Source organism: Lepisosteus oculatus, chromosome 4 (assembly GCF_040954835.1).
Source record: "Lepisosteus oculatus isolate fLepOcu1 chromosome 4, fLepOcu1.hap2, whole genome shotgun sequence".
NCBI lineage: Eukaryota > Metazoa > Chordata > Actinopteri > Semionotiformes > Lepisosteidae > Lepisosteus > Lepisosteus oculatus.
The window spans coordinates 21,818,783-21,840,711 of NC_090699.1; the positions used below are offsets into that span (position 1 = coordinate 21,818,783).

At 37.1% G+C, this 21,929-nt stretch overlaps 1 protein-coding gene and 1 long non-coding RNA gene across 4 annotated transcripts; one reads left to right on the forward strand and one right to left on the reverse strand.

The window, feature by feature from the left end:
- Nucleotides 1-24: 24 nt before the first annotated feature.
- Nucleotides 25-17,572, reverse strand: a1cf (apobec1 complementation factor). Of its 3 annotated transcripts, none has more exons than XM_006630374.3 (12): nt 17,464-17,572; nt 12,343-12,486; nt 9,791-9,925; nt 9,066-9,196; nt 8,503-8,741; nt 6,697-6,861; nt 5,825-5,922; nt 4,922-5,198; nt 3,509-3,702; nt 3,143-3,279; nt 2,657-2,787; nt 25-1,894 (listed from the first exon to the last, which is right to left on the reverse strand). In XM_006630374.3, the coding sequence occupies exons 2-12, from the start codon at nt 12,439-12,441 to the stop codon at nt 1,743-1,745; spliced, it is 1,758 nt and encodes a 585-aa protein (XP_006630437.1). In that variant the 5' UTR covers nt 12,442-12,486; nt 17,464-17,572; the 3' UTR covers nt 25-1,742. The 3 variants fall into 3 exon arrangements, with proteins under 3 accessions (XP_006630437.1, XP_006630436.1, XP_015202539.1); XM_006630373.3 differs by having other exon boundaries at nt 3,509-3,726; XM_015347053.2 differs by lacking the exon at nt 12,343-12,486 and having other exon boundaries at nt 3,509-3,726; nt 17,464-17,562.
- On the forward strand, nt 10,405-15,802 carry LOC107077359 (uncharacterized). Its single transcript, XR_001478405.2, has 3 exons — nt 10,405-10,637; nt 13,418-13,482; nt 14,912-15,802. It is a non-coding gene; the product is annotated as an uncharacterized lncRNA (long non-coding RNA).
- Nucleotides 17,573-21,929: the final 4,357 nt, after the last annotated feature.

The following is a 21,929-nucleotide window of genomic DNA, read 5'->3' on the forward strand; positions in this document are numbered from 1 at the left end:
CCGAACAAATGAAGTAAAACAATATATTTTGTACAGTATAACACTTTATTCATATTTAGGAAAAATATACATGGCACATTACAATTATCTAAGCAATTCTCCAAGATTCATACCACAATGAAACTGTTTTTCAAAATTTCCCATTCATGTTTAATTTTTTCCCTCAATGATTTTATTTTTCAGATGAATAATTGTGGAATGTTGAATAGGATATTTCTATTTATATATCCAAAAGAATAGAACTCTATACAAATAATCTTGCATTTCTAGTACAAAAATAAGTTTTAAGTGCTTTATTCACACTTTAATACTGTTACTGTCACTGCTCTGGCTTTTTACACTTCATATGAAACAACAGTACATGTTTACTTCTCCTTTCTTTTGGTTTTAACTAAACTGCACATGCCCAGGATTAGTTCTGTTGCTGCAGTAATCATGTAACAAGTTTGTCTCACTTCATGATCTTTTTGCCAATCTGTGGACCCAACTGAACTTTCTAAGAAATCATCCAACTTCTGCCATTAACTCTCAAAAAATCTGATAAACTGATTGGTTTAATCACTGTGGGTGAGATCCTCGGTTCCCGAGCCTGAAGGGAAAGGCTCTATGACAGATTTAGCAATTTGGGTTGGCACACAGAAACCTTTGTGGCTGTGAAGTGTTGCTCTAACAGAAAACCAGTCATTTCATGGACAGTTTAAGTTTTCCAGCTTATGGGTTTGTTCCATTTTCCCCTTCACGTCCACCAAAAAAAGAAGTCATACAAGCATTATGTGTTTGGTAAATACTGAGAAATAACCTAAACATAAAGTATAGCAATATAAGCTTCAACGTTCTATAAATATATCAGACAGTAAAAAGAGGCCATTTTCTTGGAAGTCCATTACTCACGGTCTCTCTGCATTTTGAAAGAAAGTCTTTGGTGTCTTGGTGCACATATGATGAAATCAGTTTAAAACAATGTAAAGATAGAAAAAGGGATTCAGAAAAAAACACTTCCTCTTTGTAAGTTTGGAACTATTTGTATTTACAAATAGAAGGCAGTGCTGCATTTTGTGGATGTTGTTCTTGAGACGATACTGAAGCACACTGAGACATGGGCCGATTGCAGCTTTAGTACCTTGTTCAGCTGCCTGATAGAGACAGCTTTGCCCTGGGAAACAACAAAGCCTTGACATTTTGTATTTTGTGATGCATCAGCGAGAGGCTGTTATATTTCATTTTCGCTCAAAGTCGAGTGGCAGTCAAAGTGTCTATTTTTTAAGGCTACTGGAGCCACTACATCTAGCTCCAAGAGAAAACTTGCCTGTTTGCGTGAGTTCAAATCTAAATTGAATCATGTTTCCCTTTTCCACTTGGAATAGACAACACATAAGACAGTGGTACTGCTGAGGTTTCACTAATGGAAAGATCAGCGCTTATCTTAACACCGCAACAACAAAAGGACAAAAACAGAAGGCAAGAACAAAAAAGAAAAATAATAGGAAGGGATGTGGTTTTGTAAACATCTTGTACAAGCAAACCCATTCCTGAGATAAGGCAGGATAATGCATTTAAAAAACAGATTAAATAATTTTATTGTCATCACCCACATATTTCATGTAATTATCTATCACTTTAACTAAGGCTTTCAACTACAGTACTAAATCGATCATCAGAATCAAAGCAAATCTTAAATTTAAATTGAAATCAATATGGCATAGATTGAATCACTAGGCGAGAGGCCATGACCTAGTGCTGACTCAGAAAACACCATAGCCATCTCCCTGCGTTGCCACGGCGAAGGCTGGGTAGGCCTCGTAAGTTGCATATGCTGCGAGGTCCTGTCCCAGTGACACTGCCTGTTTGAGCTGGGTGGCCGCCACAGTGGCAGTGGTGTTTGCTATTGTATACCCTGTGGTAAAGGACAAACATCAAAAGTGAAAAACGTTTCTGGAAAAAAAAGGGGCATTATAAATAAATAAATCCACACCTTCTTTTCTTACAGGAAAAATACAGTAGGTTATGCTTTCATAGCATCAGGAAAGGCAGCTACAGACTTTCAGTCTTGGAACTCCCTGTTATGAATTATGTATACTGGAACATCTTAATGTAGATGCTGTTTACAAGGATAAATGGATATTCTATAAGTGTAGATCAAATATAAATGACAGATTAGTATTGTTTGATAAACAACTTGTGAGTTTTGATTATATGCTTTAGATAACGGTATGTGCTGTCCTGAGGTTTTTTGTGCTGAAAAAACACATGTATTCAAGCCGGGGTGTCCAGGCCTGGTCCTGGGGACCCAAAGAAAACCTGCTGTTTTTTTTTAATTTACAGCTGAGCTCTCGGTTACAGATCTGAAGCCTTAATTGGTCAAATATTAAGATTAATTTGAAGTGTTCAATTTTTTTTCGGCTCCTAAATATGTAGGAGGCTGCCTGTTAGCTATCACATATCACATATTCATAAGTAAAGATCTCCAGCACTGGAGTGGGCAAGAACAAACTTGCTGAAGTTACAGTCAAGCCCCACTTGTCGTTTCAATCAAGCATTCAGTGAAGCAAAGAGCTCCGCTGGAAACGGGAAACTGGAAGGCCTGCGTGTCCTCAGGACCAGGTCTAGGACCACTGTGTTAAAGACGTGTGGGACAGCCTTACAGACCTTCACATACCTGGGAAAGCTGCTGCTGCGGAGGCCTCAGCGCCCTCTGTCTGTAGGCCCAGGATCTGCAGGGCATGCTCTGCAGCGTGCACTTTGGCTTCATCCACAGATGGGCTCAGCTTGGCCGGTGTGAATGGGTGCCTGTGGTAAAACGGCATCCTTTCAGAATTAAAAAAGGACTCCCCTGCTCGTGAATTAAAGCAGAGTCAGTGCTATCAAGAAGATGCAAGTCTGCTGCAGCCGAAGGTGCGAGTTATCAGTATGGAAAAAGCCAGAAGGCTTTGAATAATAAATTAAGAGACTACAGTACATTTTCTAATACAGTAACAATCTTCTGTAAAGTACATCTAGCTGAAAGATAAACTTTCATCTATAAATTCCCTACTGAAGTCTAAATATAACGCCTTGCAGCTTTGTTTTCTTATCTTCCTCTTGCATCTGTGTCGTTGCAGCTCCATGAAAGCCGCATGAATGTGGAAAGAAAGGTCAGGCGTACACATTGGGGTACTGGGTGGCGAGAGCAGGGATAGTGACTTTGTATAAGAACAGCTGCCTCTGGTCTGGTCCAATGGCGGAATGAAGCTGGTAAACCGGCTGCCCCCAGTTATTCTTCTGGCAGATATCCTCCAAGATCTGCGAGGTGTAAACAACACGATGACAACAGTTTATGCATGTGTGCAAAAGCTTTTGTTTTGCGTGTATTACTTTAAAATGTGAAGGGTTTTTCAGGTACAATCGTTGCCTGCGTTTCCCTTAGTAGATATAAACAGGCTGACGCACAATAGGAAATATCACTATATAAAGTGGCTTATACAGTAGGTCTCCTCTTACAGGTGCAGAATGAGGTCCTCCTGGTTTGTACCTGTGGAGCGTGTTTGATTCCCTGAGGTTTCAAGGTTACAGGGTTCATAGGCGTGAGCTCCATCCCAGGCAGGAGGTCATAAAATTTATCTTCAGCTCTCTTGTCTCCCTTAAGCTGGTATCCTGTGTAGCTTCGGCCAATACCTGCGTAAGCAAGATAGCCACGTCCACCCATCCCACGGACTCCCGCAGCCCCTACAGGTACATTCATGTAAATTTCTAGGAATGCAAGAGGGCATCAAATCAAATCAAAGCACCAGAAATCACCTGGAGCATTAACAGTCATCCCCATCCATGCACTGTGCAGCAGTGTGGACAATGTCTTCAGCCCACCCTTTTGCCCATGTCAATAAGCACTAAGATCTTCCATCTTTCACATCTTTTACTTTGGTTTATGAGAGAGATGGTTCTGAAATGTCAGTTTTCCCAGAACAGTGAATTCTGTTCTGTTTAAAAAGAACGAAGACAAAATCCCGTTTTTACCCTTGGACAGTGCAGGCATGGGAAACAGATTGATAAGGATTTTTATATACTGTACATACAACTGAATGGACATCCTCAACAATCTAATTGTGAATTCTTATATCGTTTTCTTATTTCAGTATTAAGTTTTGATGATATCAAAAATTAAATTATCTTTCTAGTCCATTTGAAGTAAATGTAATCAAAAGTTATGAAAGCAAAATTTTAATGAACAGACTAAAAATACATTTGAAATGTTTACAGTAATATATTTCAATGTGTTTTCAAGCAAGCAGTGCTGCACTACTTATAATTAATTAATATAGAGTGAAAAGCTAATGTGACTATTACAGTGACAGATGTGCACTGCTATTATAGAGTGGATTTAAGAACTGTTCCTCTAACCCGACTACTTCAGCTAGGGAAAGGAGCCAGACAGGAATGGATTGTTTTATATTTCTAGGACAATGTTCAGCCTTCACCTAATCTTTTTGTAAGTTTTTCTTTTAAATCAGAAACTAATGGTGAAATCCATTCCTCCATTATCAGAAAATTGCGTATTGCTGATATGCGCAGTGGCAGTTGTACCTTGGAGCCTTAGGGCACAAGGTGGGGTAACTCCCTGGAATACCAGTCCAGGACGCCAGGGCAATTTAGAGACACTAATTAACCTAGCCAGCATTTCTCATGAGAGAACACGCAAACTGCACCAGTCCATAGGTGAACCCAGGACCCTGGAGCTGTGAGGCAACAAAGCCAAACGCTACAGTACAGTACAGACTTAAGGCTGAATTCATCTAAAACAATCGAATTAAAATGTGTTTCATGTGTTTAATCAGTTCAAATGTGCATGAGGCGCCGAGTTCGCTGAGCTGCTTCCTGTGTGAATCTATACAGTACTGAAAAAAAACCTCACTTGAGTTGGAAAACTGGTGGGGAGACGGCACGATACCTCTGATCGAGGGGCTGCGCACGATGCCGCGGGCGCCGACATGGCCCTTGGCCGCCGGGAAACGGAGCTGGCTGGGAAAGGCTGCGTAAGCCTGCGGCGCGTAGAACACCGGCGCCCCCAGGTAGGCGGCAGTGGGGTCGTACACCTGGCCCAGCGTGTAGGCGTACTCCCCCTGCAGCAGCGCACCCCGGCCGCCTGTGCCTCTGGTGTAGCGCACGTAACTGTCCTTGTCCACAGGCTTGGCTAAGGACACCTCTATCGGGGATCCGTCCACCAGCTTTGCAAGAGACAGCCACAGCAAGACGAGGTTAGAACCGGCAGCCTTTTAAGGGCTTTTTGTGTACATTGCACATTGGTTCTGGGTAAAAAGGCTGGGTAAAGTAGAAAACCTCCTCACCCTATCATCCAACATGTGTTGGTGAATAGTTTTGTTTTTACCCACATGATTTAAATTTGGTATTTAATTTCCCATTTTTGGAATTTAACTATTGAAGCCTTCTGTACCAATGTACAGTAGCTATAGTGAGTTATTTCAATTTCAGGGTGCACCCTCTTTATGTATACTGTATATAGGGTGTATGTGTGTTGGCCTGTTAATGATTAATTTGCAGCAGATAAATTCTATCTACCTCTATATTATAGTAAAACCCGTTTATGTAAAAAATAGAGCACACCATTAAATGTTAAATACAGTTGATATACTATAAAAATCTGAATTATTCACTTATTTACAGTATGCTTCTGCATTTTTGTTATTGTTGTTATTTCTGTTATTAACAATAGTTATTGAAAATTTCAGTGAAATAAATGAATGGTTGTAAGTCAATGCCGGATTGACATATTTTGAAACTACTCGTTATGACATGGTATGTTTGAGATAAATCTTGTGGCTATTCACATTACCTTTCCATTCAATGCATTCATGGCATTGACTGCATCCTCTCTTTCAGTAAAGTGGACAAAAGCATAGTCTCGTATCTTCTTCACTCTTTCAACAGCACCTGCAGATACAGTATATTCATCAATCAGAGCAGCAAAGAATTTAATAATACAGTCATTTTATAAACTTGGTTTTCACCATAAGGTGACAAGTTGAGAAAACACAGAAAACCTAGTTATCCTTTTGCCTCTTTCTGGGGTTTCCATATGTCTATAGGGGGGTCTAGAGTCATTAAAGGTTTTTTTATGCCTTATGTTACAGTTCTTCTCCTACAAGAAGATTTACTTTTATACTGTATAATTAAGGATAGCTAGATAAAGTGATCTCTTCCAGAATGAGGAGTTCCTGGCCTAATCTCTTGTATTAAGTCAAAGTATTAATCTGGCGATGGATGATTGTAAACATGCTGTGCATTCAGACTTGAGACACTAACATCATTCTGTAAGAATAAATTGGTTTCTTCTATGTAGTGAATGAGTAAGCTTAACCTGGCTTGGATTAATTCCCAATTTTTGGAGAGTCCTAATGCATGTTTTATATGTTGTCTCTGAATGAGTAATTTTTATTTTTTTTTATTATTATATGTAGTAATTTTTAAAGATCTGAGACAATTTAAGCGAACCAGTTCCCTTAACTGGACAAATAACTTGCTTAATTTGTTGATAACTTCCAAGTGTGCCCTGTTTTTAAAATAATGAGTGAAGAAAGATGACTTATAAGGCTAACCGCACTGGGGTTCCTCAGGAACAGCATTGGAGACCGCACAAATAGACTGTCCTTTTGCATATAGTTTAGAAATGCTGTTGGGTTAAAATGACCAAGAATCACTGCTCACCTGGCTTCAGACTATTAAATTCTTTCTCTATCGTCTCCTCTGTGGTTGACAACATTAGGTTTCGCACGTACAGGATTTTAACTGTGGCCATAGTGTCCTCATCCACTTCGACCTCTGGCTCGGCCCAGTCAACGGCGATGGCATGTCCCCACAGCTGGATCCTCCCTAGAGAGATCAGGCATGATGTGAGGCCATGTTACTGTTTATGAAGCACGAGCCTTTGCTAAACAAAAAACATCAGCTCATTGTTATTAATATGCATTTGGTAATGCTGTTTTTGAAAATGTGACCAATTCTAAACATGCTTATTCATGGACCCTACACCTTACATTGGATGGCTTTAAGTTGTTTCTTTTTCAAACTTGTGTTCTTACAAGGGTATACCTATATCTAACTGTAATAACCTTATTACAAAAATGCCTTTCTCTTCTTTGTTATGGGTCAGTTTTCTGTACTTGTGAGAAGACTTGAAGCCTGTTGCTCTACAGAAATATAAACAGTTGTGTGCTAATGCATTAGACTTGAGTGATGAGTTCCTGTAGATTTTCAGGGTGGTTTAACGGAGTCGTGGTTAGAAAATCCTTGTCAACACTGCTGGCAGAACAGAACTAGCTTGTGGTCCACCAACACCACTTGTAGCAGCAACCTAGTCTCCCCTCTCAGTGCTGATCAGACTCAGCCGTGCATAACAGAAGAGATCCTGGCTACAAGATCTACTTTGAGTTGTAGCACTCACTGCCGCTTTTGATAGATCTCAGTTTAAGTGATATTGGCCCCCAAAGCCAATTTCCGCCTGGAATTTTCTCCCCTTAAACAATTAGTTATACTGTATCTCTGCAGCAGAACATAGCAGAGGCCTGGTTCAGGAATACAGATTGCCTTTTATCATTATTAATCTTAATTATTTAAGATGTTGCACATTACATACATCTCTGCTGTGTTGAAAAGTGACCAAAATAAATGTGCAGCCATTTGAACATATCAGAGAACCAAAAGACTGAAATACAAGTTTAATGGGCTTTAGGATTAGTGATTGGCATTGCCTGCAAACTGTGCGGGATTGAAAAGGCAAAGCACTCAACAACTGAAATCTAAAGTAAAAGCAGCTCAGGCCTTCTTTTTAACATAATTACAGTGTTTTTAACTGGGAACCAGAAATCACAATTGACCAAGGTCAAGTTTAAAGGGACATCTCCTGACAAAAAATAATCACAGAAGATGCAGAACACTAAATGAGGGAATCAGTATCATAAAATGGAAAAGGCATCAAGACATGAGCTTTATATCCTCCATAAACCTTTTAGCTGTGTAACATTTGGCCTTTATTGGAGTTTTACTATCTGGGGAGGAGTGCTCTTCACACTTCATAAAAGCATTGTTTCCCAGTAACACTAAGAGTGTTTTCAAAGGTTTTGGGATTCATCACCCTTTGTGGCATTGCTTGCCAGCTCATTAGGATTATGAACTGTGCTCTGTTCTGGTTTCAGACTGCTGTGCCACTGTTGTTCACATGCTTGTACTCCAGCCTCGTTCACTAACAGCTTGCTGTGTGGGGTACCTCCCACAGTACCAGTAGGTTATATGTTTACTAAGCCATAGTCTTCTAACGGTTTTTGACTTGAACCTCCAAAATATCTATGAATGAACAAAGCAGGTGACCAGTAGATATTACTGTTGTTGTGCATTATGTTTTGAAGTAGCTCTAATTTTTTAATTCAAGTGATAAACTGTTACAGGATGGAACTTTTAACTAGAGTTACACAGTTCCTTAAACCTACTGTATGACCACTGACCTGACTTCCTCACCTGGAAGAAGTTTCCTCCTGGCCATGGCTGCAGCTCGATGGCTTTCATACTCCACAAAAGCGAATCCTCTGTTCTTTGTTTTGTCAGCCGCACTGGGATATACTATTACATCAACAACTCCATCTGTCACTTTCCGCATTTCTGCTAAAATCTCGTCCCGCTTCTTAGTTTTAGGGATACCGCCAACAAAGAGGCGGCAGTTATCCACACTTGCACATACTCCCAGAAGTCTTCCATTCCTCAGAAAAGACACACACAGGAATGTATTAATTCTTAGGCATATCATCAAGCAGACCCAGCAACCATTCAACTGAAAGGACTGTTGTGCCCAAGAGTCAAATCTTGAAAAAGTTGAATGCATGTATATGAAATTAATTCCTTCAAAAATTGTTTTATATATTTTTGTGAAACCACTCAGTTTTATTTTAGAAATAATGGTTTATTTTAATTTCACATACACTTTTTCCCTTAACTTGCTACTGTATCAGCTGTAAGGGAGGAATAGATGGGAAAATACCATACCATACCATCTATGAAGACTGTAAATATGCAAAGAATCTTACCTTATTTCATAATTATTTAATTGTTTCATGGCATTTTTAGCTTCTTGTTTATTGGAGAAAGTTACAAATGCATAACCACGATTATTTCCATTGAAGTCCATCATCATTCGCACCTCATAGATTTTTCCAAACTGAAAAACAAGCCCAAATGATTTTTTTAATCATAAGCAAGAAAGGATGTCAGTGAAATCATGAATTTTCACTGAATTTTTCAGTCTCTCCTTTGTGTTTTGTTTGATTTGAAAAATTGTGATCAATGAACTACATACTGTATAATAATAATAATAATAATAATAATAATAATATAAGTAATTTTTTGGCAATGCAAAGTGGATGGGTGGATGAAGATAGTAAGGTGTGTTGATCATTTTATATGTTGCTACACAAAGCACTTTAAGATGCTTTTAAAGATTGCCATCTCATTTAGGCTGGACTGAAAATACAGGCTATGTTTGGCAAACGTACCATGCTTTGTGGTATAATGAAATATTCCTGAAACACTGTCAGACTTTGCTTCCCGGTTTTGGCACTGAATAATAATTTTGAACAATAAAAAATCAAGAGACAAGTACAATGTTTGCTTGTTAAAATGGATGACAACCAAAAACATCACTAGTAGACAGAACATTGTATGCATAAAATATGTTTTTGGGAAGATTAATATCTCTTACTGAATGTGTGCATCTGTAATATTTGCATCTGTAACAAGAAATGTTCAAAATTACTTTTTCACAGAGTGGCACCAGCTCATCCTCGAAGAGATCCCGAGGCAACTTCCCCACGAAAATTTCACTCCCTCTCTCAGGTGGACGGCCATCCCAGTCTGGGGGCGGGCCGCCGTATTTTCTTTGACCATTTTCCTGCAGGACGAAAAAGAATAAAAATAAAGAGGACTGTACAGAGAGTCTTCTGTACTTCAAAATCATAAGTGTCATAATTTAAAGTATAATAAAAAGTGGTATTTTCACTGAGATTTGTTCAATAATGATTAAACAAGGGAGCAGACAATGTTGCACAGTATGGACCATGCTTCTACTTCCAGGCACAAAGATACAACCGTAGACGAAAATCTGTGTATCATTTTGAATTAACTAGACATTTTAATAAAAGTGGCAAATGCTACGTTTGATTTCCAGAAACTGAAAAACATGCCCAAAGAAATAAAACAGAAAATATAAAAACAGAGACCTAATTTAGTAAAAACGAAAGCATACAAATTAGCCAATTCACAAGACACTTCATTCTGTGACTGTACAATTTGACCTGCTACTGAATTCAAAGACGAAAAGAACATTTCCAACGAGGCATTTATTTCTGGTTTTACAGGGTAGCAGCAGACACTGCCAAGCCTTGTCGCATGCTCTGAGGCTTGGCAGCTTGACCTACATAGATGAAAACAAAATCTCTGATGCTGACCCTAGACTTGTGGATTCAGGAAGGCTGGCCTAAACTAACGGTGATAGCTCTCAATGGTCAACTGGACTATCATCAAAATGAACTGCATCTTACAGAGACTTGTCACAAAAGAAAAAGGCACTGAATTGTTCCAGCTGAAGCCCTTTAAGGATGTAGGTAAGTGGTTATGACTTAAATGGTGAATGATGAAGTGATGGACAGTTCTTGGAATGAGGTGAAAAGCTTCTGATACGGCTGAGAAAATAGCATTCATCAGAATAGGAGTCATCAGATTTTACACTTGACACCTCTTCAGTCAAATACAATCAGAATTTGCTAGTGGAGACCCATGTAATTCTCATGAGCTGATGACCATAAGCACCTGAAGGGTTTTTGAAAAATCTTCATTATATTGAATATGATCTTCAAATAACAATTGATTATTTAAAATTAATGAAAGAGATGCTCAAGAGGCTTTTCATGCCTAATAGGTTTTAAAATCTCCCTTTCAACTACTTGGTACTGGGTTCTACAGACTGCTGAACATGGTTGATTAAAGATGACACCGGTTTAAATATATTTCTTTAATTTATTTAGACCTTAACCATTTCATACATATTGTGAAGAAAAAGCTATTTAAAGAGTGTGTTCTAAAATAACATTGTTTTTGTGGTAAGCATATCTTTAAAATTACAATTACATTCTGAATATTCTGATCCTTTGTTGTTTATTTTTATTAATAGATATGTATAACCCTAGAAAAAACATAGTTTAGGCTTATCATGTTGACCTGGGAAAGCAGGATGTCATCAGGGAAATACATACCGAGGAGTCCTTTATCTTAATCTTAATACTACAGGAGTCCTTTATCTTAATCATTTTATTTTGTATAGAAAAGAACTAAAGCAGTGTAACTCAAATATCTGCAATAGCTATACTGCTTTGCATTTTTTCTTTGCATCTGTAAAGCAATCCCTTTCTACTGTTATGAATATTGTTGTTTTACATTTAAGGCAGTTTATTTAGCTAATATCTAGCAAGTACAGCTATCATTATTTCTTTAAATGCATTAGAAACTTCTGTCATACATTTGACTAGAGCCTTAAATAATGGTTTAATATGGGGGTTTTAATTGCTTTGATAGAGATTTTTTTCAAAAAGCTTATGAAAGTAAGACTGTCCAGTTCAGCCAGTAGATGGAGCCATGTACCAATTTTCCACTAGCGTCTGTGCCTTTACAAGGCTTAAGCCTCAAAATCCCAATAAAATTAAGTTGCATCTTAAATCTTAAAAATAATGTATGTAATATGCTTATTTAATTAATTTGCTCTCTTACAATTAACAGGTTTATCTTTTGTACACTATACAGTTTGTCAATTTATTTCAAATAAAAGACTCCAAGATTCCAATATGTTTTAAGGAGAAAATCACTGTAAAAGAATGGCTGTAAACACTGGGTAAGGAAGGGTGGATTAACTCAACTGTGCACACAATTGATATATTTAATATAAAAATACATTTGGTTGTGCTCCTTTAATATGGACAATTTGATTGAGCTACATAAAACTCAGAAACATGAGTTTTGCATCAGGATTCTGAGCCCTTTACATCCACTGCTCTTTCACCTCTGTACCTGGTGATTCCGCTGACATAGTGATAAGTAGTAACTGACGTTTACATATTCATCTTTCCAGAAACTCTAAAAAATTGACCTTTAGCTTTTGCATAGGCACAGACAAACAGAGCCAAAGAGGGAGCACTGAAACTAAAGACTCAGCCTGTTCTGGTTGCAGCAGGGAGTTGTCAATGAAAGCAGAGCCCACTGAATCATGAGAATGTTCTTCAGGCGACATTGTTCAATGCTACATCTACAGGCTCCTACCTGAACCAAATTATATCCTGTGCGCTGGATCAATGAGCGCAGGGCTGCTTCTTTCTGAGTGCCCGTCAGTCCATCCCCGGATTTTTGATTGGTTTCCATTGTGAGTGATTATCAGCAATAAATCAGCTTAATTACGGGTGCTCACTGAAATTAAATCAAAGTTCAAAACAAACATAAATGACAATGTCAAACATCTGCACAAGTAATGAATTAAACAGTAAGGTAAAGTTATGGAAGAAGCACTTGCAGGAGTTCTTTTCCAATAGTCATTTGAAGAGTACAGTTTTTTCCCTGTACAGTGCATACATCTATTTTTGAAACATTTACAGGTCAGATTTTATCAGGTTACAGCTATCCTACAGTAGAAGAGATTTAAATTTAACTGTGTGTTAGAGTCTTTCAAAACTTAACTATAAACATACCTTTTAATTTGAACATATTTATATACAGTACAATATTTTTCACTGGCAGGTACTGTTATGGAAAAAGTGTTAGTGACTTTCCTTTCCCTGACAATCACTTATGCTCCAGTAGCTCCAAGTTTGACACCATTACTCCAGTTCCCGGTCTGTGTCAAAGGGTTATTTCAGTATATATAAAAGGAAGGACGATGCACAGTAGACAAGTCAGCTACCAGCTGCAGCAGATCTCCCTCACTATTGTTATAGAAGAGGAAAGAGATTTCTAAATCCCCTGCCAACATTTCTGTCACTTATGTCTCCATTGCAGGCTAATACTTTCAGAATAAGGGGTCAGTGTGAGACACAATTAACAGCTGGTTCAAGTGAAACCATATGTCTGAGGTTAATGGCAGCCTTTTCAAGAGCACAGAGTACATTCCACCTGTCTCTTTCTCAATGCAAAAAGAACAAAGACTTCCATTGACACCCTCCAGAAACAGAATTCTGCATGCTATCTAAATATTTGGCCAAACTTTACCAGTGTGACACTCCAAATGTTGATCTTGTCAAATACGTCTTTAGTATTTGTAAGATGAATAGCCTGTAAATCTGGTGAAGGACTTTTGTTTCTGTTGGATTCAGTTTTTTAAATTTATTTCAAACTCTCTTGACAGGTACAACCATCTGTTTTTTAATGTACTGTACCTATGTGACCATTCTGGTGTTTTACAAAGATATGGTAAGTGCAAGCAGTACTGAAAAGCACTTTTTAATTGTAAATTTGACAATTACTGGGTTTTTTATATCCTGAAACAGCTCTTTTGCTTTGGATTACTGAAAGCTAATGGGTTATTTTCTCAAGAATAAACACAAAGAGAAAAAGGATTTCCAAAAACCTTACTAGTTGAGAGATGGTGATTAGTCATACTGAACTGAAGCTTGTCAAATCTCTATAACAACAAGCTTTACCGACCAACTCATGTGTCAATTTTTAAACACTCTTGTTAATCTAATGCTATATTTTATATTTAAAATCATAATCATGCTTTTTTTATCAGTATGAAAATGATGTTGAAAAGAAACAAGCTTAATGACAATAATGACAAAAATAAAAAAAGAAGAAATTTGCATTTGAGCAGAACAGCTTTCAATTCAAGTCAAGTAGTTGCAGTCTACCACATCAAAGCCACCACAGTGTCATCTCAATCAATGCAGCGTGTAATGTTGTTATGGACTTTAAAAGAGCTACGAGACTCTGATTAATTCACTGAGAGACTGAATCACCAATTGCAAATCATTGAGAGATCCTTATTAAAATGTCTGTCATCAACTTGTCTGGACCACAATGAGATCTTTTCTGCATAATGGTCATTCATTGTGCAATGAAGAGGCTGACAAAGTTGCTGAGATTTTCATCAATATCTTAACACAACCTGTTGTGAGACTCTGTGGATATACTGGTGTGAAAATATGTGACGACAAATGTTCTGATATCCACATATTTTCAAAAGTGTTATGGAGGATTGTGTCTGGTCATTCAAAGAAACGTAGATACTGTATATATGTACATCTCCATGAGGCTTTGAAGTTACACTAAATGGTCATCCTCGTGATTTATCCTGTTGAAAACTATTAGATAAAACTGCTAAAACCAATCCCTTTTAGCACAGACTAAAAATCACCTCGGTAATCATGTACAGCGCGAACACAAGATTCGCTCGAAACATAAGCGCTAATGTTTTCTGTTTGCAAAAGAATTCAATATCCAGGGATCTTTGATCAGAAGCTTACAATATCCTCCTGCGACTGAACTCTATTAGCTTCCCAAGCTTTTTTTTAATTGTCTCATAGAGCCTGTATTGGCTTTAAGAAAAAAAACAATACTGCAAATGTGTGATCGTGTTTTTGTGTTAAAATCCAGAAGTGTGGTGCATGTTCATATTTTTTGTTGTTGTTGTGAAATAGGTATAGTGAAATCAAATCAACTGGGGCTTCAATGAAGCACAAAATAGAGTAATGACCAGATATTGCAGACATGCCACAAAAATGGCAGTGTCTTTTCACTGTTTACAACTGCAAAAGCTTTCCTGTTTTTTTCTTCAGTGTGATCTTGGTTTGTTCCCATTTTGAGTGTTCAACTACTTATAGATTTTTTCTTATAATTTCAGGAACAGAAGTTAACCTTCAATCTACAGTTCACAAAGAACAACAAGACCCAAGAATTAGATGCAGTTGATGGTGTTCATTAAGTATCTAGGTGAAATGGGTCTTGACTGCTTGACTGAAGGCCTGCCCCCTGGAGGCTGGGACCCTCATAAAAAAGGGGAACTAGGAAGATGGAGGAGTGAGATGGAGGGATGTCAGACAAAATGCAAAAAAGTGGGGTTTCCTTATGGTAGATAGAGCTTTTGAGAAATAATTTTGCGAATTATGATTTAGACTAGCTGGGACGTAGAGTGACTTGGTGACTTGGCATAGTTCATGAATTTCAAGTAAGATCTCCATTACAAAATTTGAGAGAACATTATCTGGCATATTTTTCTCAAGAATAAGTGCAGTATTCACTGTGTGCAGGTGATAGAGGTACACACCACAAGGAAAGTTTTGTTGTACTAGCGTTCTTTTCTGTTCTGACTGTCTCTTCCTTGGCCTGACTACACTGTTCTGGTTATTTTGTGTTGCATTAACATACGTTGTCTGAAAAGCACAATCTTGTATCATCTTGTATCCTATTTAAACCTGCTGGAAAGCCCTGCGCCATTTAAAAAGCTTCTTACAGGTGGCACGCTGCTGACGCGCTCCATTAGCCCTCTATGTGTGACAGTGGTCCTCTTTCGGTAAGCTTGGATACCGTTTGCAAAAACAAGATAACTACAGGCCTGCTTATCTGGCAAAGATCAATACCTGCTTTTTGAGGTTTGTTGACCTAAGCTGAATACATATGGTACTGAAGGCCATTGTGTAAGCCTGTTTTTGTATAATAGTGATTCAAAGTCAGGGGCAGAAGAACTGAAACTCATGTACAGTAACTAGAAATGAATATGATCAAACTCCATTCTTTATACATTTTCTGGTTTTGTCTAATATCTCAATGTATTTCAAAGAGTTATTGTGCTTATGCTTGTTGCACACATTACTGAATATTGACCAACAATGATGTCGTTAAGAAAGGAGAATAAAAGGCAATAACAGTAACAATATGTTACGATATCTTTCATCTCTCTTTCAGTATATACTGTTAAAATACAACTGGTGATGATCAATTTCTAATTTTATAATAGCATTTTTTAAACAAACTTATTTTTATATTGTGTCATTTAGATTTATTCACACAAACACAAGCATTCATTTATCTAATAAGTTAACATTTGAAGAAATGTTATATTGTTAATAAATATGAATTTATTCCTGCCTTGCCCCCTGTGCTTCTGGGTGCAAGATGAGGAATAAGACTTCCTGATAATGGTTATAGAGTAAAATATCAATTTTATGTAGCTATAAGGGTCTAATAATAAAACACATTTTTTCAGTTCTCTCTTTGTTTTCATATCTCATGTCATTTTTGCATACATATTGCACTGTGCAGCACAGGCTTGAACTGAGAATGCTTCAGATCAGCTAAGATCTACATTTATGATGAGCACCATCTTTCTCTACTGAAAGACCACAGTAAAAGCTCACAGACAGTGAAATCCACTGTGGTACTCAAGGCACTGCAGAGCAGAGCAACGGTTTGCATAATGATTCATTAAGTGTTTTGTATCATATTGTGTTATTTTTTGCACCTAACCTTTATATGCCAATGAGAGGTAAAACAAATTAAATAAAAATAAGCATTTTCAATAAACATGCTGAACCTTTCAGGTTTCATTTTTCTTTTAGCTTTTTATTTGTAAAAATGTGCCACTTTGTAACATTCCTTATTGCATTGCAATTTGCATGCCACGTTCCCAATGCATTGCAATATACTCTTTTTTCGAACCCTAAAGGTAACTATTTCTCCACATAATGTAATAGAATCAGTTCAGAGTAAAAAAAAATATAGAGCACAAGGAACTAGCCTGAACTTCAGACTGTACTTTATACAGTAGGTCTGGTGGTGCAGTTTATATTTATCTGTCGTAACTAAAACAGCTCTAACCAAGAGTTGAATAACACAAGTTCTATGGGTTCAGTCTAAAATATTGAAATGACTGAGCAAGATGTTGACACAAGAGGTTCTTATAAAAAATGAACACATTTTTCAAAAGACTTATTTATAGTTCAAAAGATTCAAAAGATTTACAGTTCATAAAACATAGATCACTTTCTGAACATCAACTGAGAAATATTTTAAAAATAGCATTAACCAAAAGCTACCAAAATTTGTATGTAAATGTCTCACATATTAGTGTCTTTCATGTCCACCTTTAGCAAAATGCTTTTTAAAACTCATTTCAAAATAAAATATGTTCTCACAACAATATAAGATGGAAAGAAAAAGCCCTTAATCCATTGTCAGTGAAGATTTTTGTATTTTGTGCCCTACAGAAAAGCAACCTTTTTCCAAACCAACTTTTCTCAAAATCTAGTTGATCAGTTTAGCATCATGCAAAAGTCCTCTTTGTTCCTCAAGAGTCTGCATTATGACGATGCATTCCATTTAAACAATAAGAATTTTCCCAGGAATTATACTTTTAGAAAAGCAGTAAACAAAAATGCAACAAAATAGAGAAGTTACCTGAGCAATTTGTGAGATGACCACCCGGAAGAGTCAGACCTTGATTATAGTGAATTTGGCGACGTGTCACTCTGGGATTCTGTAATCACATCATATCAAACTCCAAAGGTTCAGTGTCCTAGCAAGCGGGTTTACAGTCCTAGCGGGTTAAACTTTAACCAGCTCTATCTCCTCTTGGATGTGGCCCTTTGACCAGAGACATGATCACTGTGGCTTAGCTGTTAATACATGGCACAACATTCACAAAATAAATTTATACTATAAATAGATGCAATCAAATGCAATTAAAATTTATTTTTTATATTATATCCTCTGAGTGAAGTCATGTTTTTTGGTTTGTTTCAGTCTCATCATGAATGCATCTAACACAAAAGTGTAAGATCTTCATTGTATAGTTTAAATACATTAAATGGTTTTTAGTTCAATGAGAAACGTCTCATATACAAAGGGACCTGGGTCTTTTGTAGCTGTACAACCGTCGTTCACTGCTACATTTATCGTCTGAAGATCACTTCAACAAATTGATCTTGTCAGAAAAACAAAACCCCCTCAAACTTACTTAATTGCTGTTCCTCAAATTAAAATTTCATGTAAAATACTTCTGAGAAAAAGTAAACATTTCATTCTACAGATTCAAGCATTTCAAGTAAATGCAAACATTAGATTCTGTTATCCCTAAGGTCTGACCTTTTTTGTCAAGAAATTAATTATCTGTATTACCAAGAGTTATAAATATTTTGCTGCTTGACTGACTTGTGTGATATTTGCAGGATTTCCTTTGCTGCAGTTTGTCCTGTTCTTCAAGTAACGATGAATGGAAAAGTATTAAAAGCAATGCATCAGGTTATTTTTAACCACTCAGTTTAAACAACTACAGATAAACTGATTTTCTTGGCTTAAGGATAATAACACTGTAGGATTCTGTGTCGAGAGAGATAAAACAGGGATAAAACATAAGGGTTATTTAGAATCAGAGTAAAACCAGTAAACAGTTTACTAAAAAACTTAGACAATGTGAAAATACAGATTTGTATTTCATTGTTATCCTGTCCTGACAGCACAATCTAATGTTTGCTGTATGATGTTGTTTATTTGTATTAGATACCATGAAGACTGGTATTCCATGTGACCTTGCTTCTTGTGCATCTCACAGTGAGAGAAGGCAGGCATGCAACTCACAGGCTCTGCACACAAAATGACAGACGTTAAGCTGAGGTTTGATCTTTAAATATTATTATATTTAATTCCTTCTGTTCTGTTCCTCTTGGAATTTTTAATAGAGTGATAATGGAGATACATGGAGGTAACCATGTATCTGGACAGTGAAAATCACCCCTTCTTTAACACTACAGTATTGCAAGAGCATTTTCTCTCTCTGTTGATAAATATATAAATATAATCAATCATATACTGTGGCTTAAAAACAGCAATGACGGAAGATACTTTGGTAATGGAATATTCATCATTTTAATGAAAGTGACAGCTCAGTTTTCAGAAAATCAAGGAATGACAGGCTGTGCAGGCCTGTTTGTCATTGAATTGTTTCTCTTTTTCTTATTGCATATCATTTTTTAAGATTTAATTGAAGAATTAACATAAGTAAATAATTTTCTCTTTGAAATAAAAGCTGGATAAAATTGTTGTTGTTATGATTATTAAGTCTGCCTGCTATTTTTGTGCTGCCTAATGAGCTTCTCTGAGACAGATACAGACAGGAGCTTTATAAATTCAGAATTTCAAATCACGCATAAGCAGTTTATATTCCACCAGAGAGCAAACTTGTACCATAGTTCAAACGTTTTGAAGATTTGTGTATTGAGATCCTTGGCAGACACATAAAAGAATTTTGTTATTGGAAAAAAAAATAAAGTTCTTATCTTTTAGACATTGCCTTTGCTATGGAAATGACATGGCAAAAAAGCATTAGTGTTCTAAATACAATATCTGGGTCAGAGGTGCAGCAGCTTCAGTATTTTTTCCATTAGTGGTACACTTTGAGTGATAAGATGGTTTAATTTGAGGCACAGGCGAAACATCTGGTGTCGTAACTTCAGTGATGTTTTTCTCTTTGAGCTGGTTGTTCAGTGCCCCCAAGTGTTTTATCAAGGAATAGCTCTCATAGCAATTAGAAACGAACCATCTACTGTAACACTTCATGTGTTAGAATACAGTAGGTGTCTCTCTTGTCCTGAAGTCTTTATACAATACAGTGAAGATTCGTTTTGGTCCTGTGAAGTTTTTATCTTGTAGGAATAATCTCTTACCTGGTATATTCACTCTTTTACAACGTGCACACAACCGTCCTGCCATTGAAAATATCATTATTTTATTGTGGGTTCCCTGCACTGAAACTTGCATGATAAGCACTACATGTTCAACCTATGTTCAAATGATTTATGATTGATTCATTACAGCACGTTCCAGGACAGGAACCCTGATTTTGCTCACAAAAGAAGAAACCAGTCACTGTGTCCATTCATCCACACCAAGCCCACCCAATTAACAAAACCACTTCATGGTACAGTACATTCATTACATTTCAGTCTGTGTTTCTTTGGGAGTGCAACTTCTTGTTGAACACTATGTGTTCTTAAAGGTTTGTGTTTATTTTCTGAACTGTAAAATTTGTAAAAAAGTAATGCAGTAGTAATGTAGCAATATTTATGTGAAAGCAATGTTTTTTTCACTTGTATGTTGAAATTTGCAATATATCTCCACGCCGGGCTCTTCATGTCTCCAAGGGACACCTCTTTCTTTCTGGGTGACCTCGTTCGGCATTTTGTGCTGCCAATTGGAATTCATCAAGAGGCCACAACTGTCACTTTGGCACCACTGCAAAAAATAAGAAAACCAGATCTTTCTCTACTTGCATCGCTACAAATGTTTTCATAACTAATTGAAATAAGATGGTCACTTAATTACAGAAAAATCTACTATATATTTTCTGAAGTCAGATTTTGTGTAAATAATACTGGCAATGCTTTTTAGAACCAATATAATGAGGTATTTTTAACCAATGCAACTTAGCAAACATCTTTAAAAATAAACTTTTTGTTTACTCTTTCTTGAAATATTCCTTCTAGTTGATTTACAAAGAAATCTTTAGACGTACCGCTGATGAGTCTATTAAAATTGAGCTATTGATTTTCTCTCTAGATGAAAGTAATAGATGAAAGGCTTGACTGATGTCAGTCAGAGCTCCTGTGATCACTCTGGGGTCTTGCTCTGTCAACTGACCCGGATTACTGGGTTTCTGATATGTGGGAAAAGTAACTGTACTGCTGTTTGTATTGAAGTATTTGTAATTGACACACCCATTCCAGGTATTCCGTAGTATCAGGTTAGGGCAGGTGGCAGGTGGCAGGCTCAGAATTGAGCAGACATTGTGTGATAATTAAGGCTGACTTTTCTGAATGCCAAAACAGCCTCAAACCTTGCAAATATATTCAGCATTTCTGTGAGAAAAGAATAGCATTGTTTTTCAGCAGTCAACTTCAATACACAAATCGGTCAGAGCTTTCCATTCCTTGTGGTTTTGATTTTGTACCTGAAAAGTGAAATCTTAAGAGTATCCTGAATGTCAAGACATTGTCAGACAGAGATATACAAATATATGACCATCACTCCTTCATCTAATGGCATCAGCTACTGGCACAGTTTTTCATCAGCACAGAGGCATGTCGATGAGCCAGTCAGCCATGCTGACTCTCTGACTTCCTCCCTGTCATTCTGTGCTGCCCATCTGCTCGACATTATCATAAAGTCATTGCTTTCATCAGAAGACTGAGGACAGTTTCAATGTCAGGCTATAGCACTGTATCAAATCAATGAGTGGCAGGTAATATTATATCCTTTAACTGAGAAGTGGCTTGATGTTTGTTTATCACTGTGCCATCTAATGTGTTTTCTTTTCTCATAACAGTATTAAGATAGGAAGCATTTAATGACATGGTAACAGTTGAGTTGCTACTAGGATTTGGATTGAAATTAGGGAGAATGTTTTAATACCCTTCAATGTCAGCAAAAATGTTTGCCTCGGTTTCATTTCTTCCCCAATGGTGAAGAATTGTATAATCTTGAAAGGTACGGTATGTGCCAAGATAAATCCCTTGATGTACTGCGCAGAATGACACCTGCACTGAATCCTCTCTCACTCACATGACCCACCACGAGGAAGAGTGCAGTGAATGCCTTCCCTGGAGACCAGCAGACATGTAATGTCTTCATTATTGCATAAGGGTGTCAGCCTCACATTGTACCATTGATGTACAGTACCTATTGACACAAGTATGTTATATTTTAATATATACCAACTAATTAGTCAACAAAAAAGAAAAACAGAATCACTCAATAATGAGCTGCAGAGCTCTTTCCAAAAAGAACCTCTGTTGATCTGCAGAGGTAGTTTTGGTGGAAGAACTGAATTCTGATCTTCGGTCATTAGGTGTGTTTATGGTTCCTGAGTC

Bases quoted from the DNA above. Each gene is read 5' to 3' on its own strand.
- a1cf (XM_006630373.3), bottom strand. From the start codon at position 12,441: ATGGAAACCAATCAAAAATCCGGGGATGGACTGACGGGCACTCAGAAA. The intron at 8,742-9,065 runs GTAAGATTCTTT...GTCTTTTCTGAG, and splicing joins TTAAATAATTATGAAATAAG to GAATGGAAGACTTCTGGGAG. The intron at 1,895-2,656 runs GTATGTGAAGGT...CCTTTACCACAG, and splicing joins CGCAGCAGCAGCTTTCCCAG to GGTATACAATAGCAAACACC.